Below are 5,905 nucleotides of genomic sequence, written 5' to 3'. Positions count from 1 at the left end.
GTGTACTAACCTCGTGTGCTAGCCAGTCATCTTGTGAATGTGTAACTATAATGATAAGAATGACTAACTAAGAGATGAGAGGCCAGTGGGATGTGGCTATGTGTTTGGGAGACGTCCCCGTTGATTGCCACTGGTCTCGCCTGTCAGAGCGCAGGCGGTGCAAGGCCCCAGGGTTCTGTTGTGTGTTGTGCTTGGAGCGTTGGGCTCCTGCCTTCCCAACCTGGGTGTCCTAGGGAAGGCTGAGTATCTCACCTTGGACTTCACACATCCAGGGATGAGTGCTCTACCACTGCAGCGGGTGAAATGGATCCATACTGTTATGGGCCACCACGGGGGTTGTCTCTCGGCTGTAGGCCGCCCGCGGTGTGCACGTGCCTGTGTTGCACCCACAGGAACTGTTAATGCACTAAAGTTAATGAAAATGCAATGTGTTTTACAGAATGCATGTGATTGACGTATATGTGATTGATATGAATGCAAGTATTATGTTTAAGCATGCTTCGCATGTGACTGATGTTGTGTTAGTGTGGCCATTAAGTGGCTTTTACGTGTTGTACTCTGACACGACATGACGATAGATGGGTTGATATTTGTTCTTTTATTTGAGCCTTACTTGAGAGGGTTTGGCATTTTCCTGGCTTGTTGCCATACTGCGAAGGCTGAGCCTTCAGTTGTTTTCTTTTTCAGGTTTTGGCGGACCCGGGGCAACAGGTTGAGCAGATGGCTTCACTCACGTCCTACTGGGGTGGTTTTGGGATTGTCGTTTGTAGTGCCGGCGCGTCTTGTTTTGGTTTTATTGATGTCTTCTTTTTGTTAGACATCAATGTTATTGATTTTGGGGCATTTTGGTCATGCACATAGATGTGAATTTGTATGAAACAAAATGGTTATATCAATGAAAGTTCGCCCCATTGTTTTGTATTGCTTGGCTCATCGTCTTTTTGAATTGTTGGGTAGTCACACCTCGATGCTTTATGTTTAGAAAAAAAAATAATTTGAGGGTTAAAAAGGTCGGGGTGTGACAAGGAGTGCCTTTGTGTATAATACACAATGGAAAAGGGTAAGTGCCTGTATTTAAGGGCATTGAAGTTTTACCGATATTAAAGTTGTAGGGGTCCTTTTTCAATTTTTGTTTAAAAAAAAAATTGCCATGTTTCTCGAAGATCGCCTGCTTTCCTCTTCATACTCACACATATTGATATCTTGTGCGTCGTCTTGTTACTTTATATTTACTGACAGGTCAGTTCTTATGTCTCATTTGAGCATTTCAAGTTCAAATTTTTAGGTGAGTTTGTCAACAACAATTCTTTTTCAAATTTAAAACAAATAAATGGACGACTTGAATGCTTAGTAAGTAATTTTTTTGGCGTTCGGGAAAAGTAAGTATAATAAGCTGCTGGTTACAAAAGTAAAAGTCAGTGTTGTAAAAATCAATCTGGCAGTCGACTCGGCAAAGCTACCGATTCAGTGAACCAGCAGATTGAGAGATTCCGCTGAATCAATTGTGAAGCCGTGATTTAGAAAAAATGAAAAAAAAAATATAAAATGTATAAAACTAGTTAGAAAATATAGAACCTTAAAACATTTTAAAAGCGGTTTTTGAGACATCGCACCCTGGAACCGAGTCGGATTCAGCCACCGTTTTTCTATTCAACCTGATGACGTTGATTTTTAAATTTTAGAGATGACTTGGCAATTGAGTGGAGAAGTCGACGACGAGTTTGGAAACAAAAAAATCCCCTTCTTTGCTTTATTCAAGAATTACGTTCCGTAAGAGTTGGCGCCTTATGACATTTCTACTACGAGAAAATTTTCAAAAGCACGCTAGGAGTTTGGCGATGGTCAAGACCGCAACCTAAGGTTCCCTAGAGTTAAACCTATATCTTCCAGTTTGATCCTTTGTTGTTTTAAAAATAAAGCAGACAAAGAGAGAAAACTTTGCTCCAATTTAATTGTACATGAATTATGCACCATCTTTACAAAAGAAAGTCTGCTCAGCTTCTACACGTACAAGAACCAACCTCTGACACAATAAAGCATCGATTCTTCATCGATGATGCATGGAACTGGGAAGAGTTCAGCATATTAAAGTGAAAAAGCTAGACTTCTGTAAGTCGAGCAAGAGGATTTTGCCTCCTTCTTTATCTGCAAGACATTACTGTCATTCATTCCCAGTCATTTAACTGGCAACGCAACAAATGGTCAAATTTGAATGGCGATGGATGAGGTACTGAGATGCCATGCGCTTACCCTGCATTTCTTTAGGTCCCTGCATTAGGAAGCATCTTTCCCTAAAAAGGAGATGGCTAATGCATTTGCCTTCCTGTATGGTAGGACTCAAATCCTATACACTGCCCAAAATCCAAGGGGGCCTCACATCTCATGAAAGCAAATGGGCCATTCATCAACATAACTCATGGCTATGTCTGGACCATTGATCAACATAAGTATGTATGTCTATCAAACGTGCACAAAACAAGAGCATCCATGGTTTTCTAGGCAGGCTTGATTGGCCTCCACCTTGAGCCGCAGGGAACTTTCTTTCATCCCTTTGTGATATCTCCTATATACAACTCGAACAAGAAGCTTCATAAAAATGGTGGTATCCAAGAATAATCAGCCATATCCATGTGAGAAAACTCTCTCACCAGTAATCCCCGCATGAACATGAACCATTTTTGAAATGATGGAAACGGTACCCATCTCTTATAAAGATCTCCCTCTCAATGACCTGAGAGAATAGCTTGGCTGCAGTATGGCAATCACCACAAATACGGAGGTTCTTGATAATGGTGATGGGAGCTCCAGGCGCCATGCTGAGGTCTCCATACGCAATGGCCAACCTTTCACTGTGAAAAGAAAGACTGGCATGTTTGTGCTCCTCTTCCACATTATGGTAATCATAGCTTAGGTCCTTCACATAGCCCTTATCTTCAATCAGGTTAGTCAACTCAGACAACCTATTGTAAATATCTAACATCTGAGTATGCGACCTGTCTTCCGTCTCAAATGTGTGAACCTTTCCTTTCACCTCTATCCAGCTACAGCCAGACTGCAATGTCAAATTTTTCGTTTTCATCATCTTTCTCAAATTGGCCATCTCTTCCCACCTTTCTTCATAAGCATAAATATTAGACAGAAGCGCATAGCTTGAAGCATCCTCAGGTTCCAGTTCCATCAGCTTCTCTGCAGCCAACTTGCCGAGTCTAGAGTTCCTGTGCTTTCTGCAAGCGCTTAGCAAGATTCTCCACTGCAAACTGGACGAAGGAATAGGCATTTCTTGTATAAACTTTACTGCATCATCAAGATGTCCCATGCGACCAAGAATATCTACCATACATGCATAATGCTCCATTCTGGGTTTGATGTTATGGGTTCTAATCATGGACTCGAAAAATCTCTTGCCTTCCTCTAACAGGCCAACATGGCTGCAAGCTGTAAGGATCCCTACAAAGGTTATTGAGTCAGGATTTATATTTGAACACTGCATATCATTGAAGAGGTCCAGAGCAGCTTTTCCCATACCATGCTGCGCAAACCTTGTGATCATGGCATTCCAGGTGACAAGATCTCGATCTCTCATATTATCAAATATCCTGAATGCATCATCTATCCTTCCACACTTTGCATACATGGTTATAAGAGCATTTCTCATGGATTTATGAGAAAGGAAGCCAGATTTCTCCATGCAAGCAGCTACCTGCTTTCCTTGATCCAACGATGCAACATTTGCAGCCGAACTTAAAACGATCACAAACGTGAGGCTGGTAGGTGGCACACAAGCATGATGCATCCTTTGAAACAACTTAAGGGCATTTTCGTCCATGCCAAACCTCTCATAGCTTGAGATCAGAGCATTCCATGAGACAGCATCTCTTTGGAATGCAACAATTTCGAATACCTTCTCTGCAGAAGCCAGACTCCCACAATGGGCATACATGGTGAGTAAAGTATTTCCTACAAATAAGTTCAGCTCATAGCCTGACTTAACAACATGTGCATGGATATGCGCTCCCAAAAGACTGTTGTCAGTGAAACAAGCATCTCCAATTTGCCCGCTGCATGCACCTAATGCACCAGTGAGAGAGATATGATTACAATGGAGGCCTTCTCGATGCATCTGACAGAATACACCCAGAGCTTCTCCATAATTTCCAGCTTGAACATGCCCAGATATCAAAGCATTGAATGAAACAGCATCAGTTAGGCTGGACTCAGAGAAGGCTCTTTGGGCATCAACCATAGTTTGACACTTTGCATACATGGTCACCAGTGAGTTCTTCACAAATGTGATCACTTCGAGGCCATTTTTTATGGAGAAACAGTGAATGTGTTTACCTCTCTCTAGGCATTCAGCCGAACTGCATGAGCTAAGGATTGTGGTAATTGCAATGTGATCTATCGATATTCCTTCTTGCAGCATCCTACTGAAGAGCTCCATAGCCAACACTGGGTAACCATTCACGACACACTTGTCAATCATCCCTGTCCACAAAATGGTATCCTGCACAGTCATCCCGTCGAACACTTGGCGAGCATGATCCAATCTTCCTGCATTTGAGTACATATTAATCAATCCACACCCTATTCGCTGATGTCCTTCAAGCCCGTACCTCACGATCTGCGCGTGGACTTGCTGCCCCATAATCAGAGACGAGGAAGACGCAGAGACGCCAAGAAGATTCGCAAAGGTGACGTCGGTGGGCTTCAAACCATCTTCAAGCAATCCATTGAAGAGAAAAAACCCCTCCGCTCCACCTATCCTTCCGGACATCAAGCAGTTCCAAGAAATCACGTCCCTTTCAGGCATCCAATTGAACACCCGCTCTGCGCAATCGCCCTCCCCAAACCTTACGTACATCGATATCAGAACGTTATCCACGCACAAGCTCGGCATCGCCGCCGATGCCTTGAGCACCAGGCCATGCACCTGCGCGCCTTCTCCGACAAGGAACGCATCCGAGCAAGCACGAAGCACTGCAGTCAGAGAGAACTCATTAACAGAGACGCCGGAGCGGAGCATATCCCTGAAACAGAAAAAGGCCTCTCCATGGAGCCCTTTGCCAGCGAACCCAGAAATGATGGTGGTCCAAGAGACGACGTCTTTCTGGGGCATTTGGTCGAACAATTGGCGGGCGCGGCGAAGGCAACCGCATTTGACATAAACGTCAAGGAGGACGTTGTCCATGTACACATCGGTGGGGAACCCAGAAAAGGCCATGTGGGCATGGACGCGGACAGCTTCTTTCACGACTCCGAGGCGGATGCATTCCTGCAGGAGCTGGCAATAGACGCCGTAGCTGGCGGGGGAAGAGGCTGCGCCGAAACAGAAGAGTGAGCGGACGGCTCGCTTCAGCCGCCCCTCTCTGCAAAGCTTGAAAACCAGAGAGTTCAGATCTTCTTGCTTTCTCTCGTCAGAGGTCGACACAGAAGCAACAGCAGCAGCGGCAGTAAAAAGAGTCCTTTTCTTCTTGGTAGCAGCTGCCACACTCCTGAGGGTAGTTCTGCCATGGCCGGGACTCCTGAAAAAGGGCGGCATGCTGCCGTCCGGCCACTGCAGCTCAGGCCTTCCATCAATGGCGACGCCTCCACCGCCACTTCTCCTACTTGACTTTCTTACGCCTCGAGCTTACGCCAATTTCAGTTACAGGATCGAACGTGCGCTTGACGGGCCCGTCTTGGTCAATATGTTTGTATGTAATTTAAAGGTAATTTTTCTTTTGAAAATGAAGTAACAGAAACTTTTCTTTTCTTTTCTTTTCTTTTTTTTTTTTTTTTTTTTTGGAAAGGCATTCTGCCAGTGTATTTTCTTTTCTGGGTTTGCTTTGATTTTTTTTAAATGACTTGAAGTCGGTTTCTAACGGATTTAAAGGTGATTTAGGATAAATCGTTTTTGGTACAATTT

At 44.0% G+C, this 5,905-nt stretch overlaps 1 protein-coding gene across 1 annotated transcript; it reads right to left on the bottom strand.

Moving 5' to 3' along the window:
* Positions 1-1,927: 1,927 nt before the first annotated feature.
* LOC116267312 (pentatricopeptide repeat-containing protein At3g47530-like) lies at positions 1,928-5,668 on the bottom strand. The gene has a single exon (XM_031648992.2). The coding sequence runs from the start codon at positions 5,537-5,539 to the stop codon at positions 2,645-2,647; it is 2,895 nt and encodes a 964-aa protein (XP_031504852.1). The 5' UTR covers positions 5,540-5,668; the 3' UTR covers positions 1,928-2,644.
* Between the last annotated feature and the right edge of the window lie 237 nt (positions 5,669-5,905).

Source organism: Nymphaea colorata, chromosome 13, assembly GCF_008831285.2.
Source record: "Nymphaea colorata isolate Beijing-Zhang1983 chromosome 13, ASM883128v2, whole genome shotgun sequence".
NCBI lineage: Eukaryota > Viridiplantae > Streptophyta > Magnoliopsida > Nymphaeales > Nymphaeaceae > Nymphaea > Nymphaea colorata.
Note: the sequence above shows the minus strand (reverse complement) of the source record. Positions and strands in the feature narration are given on the sequence as shown.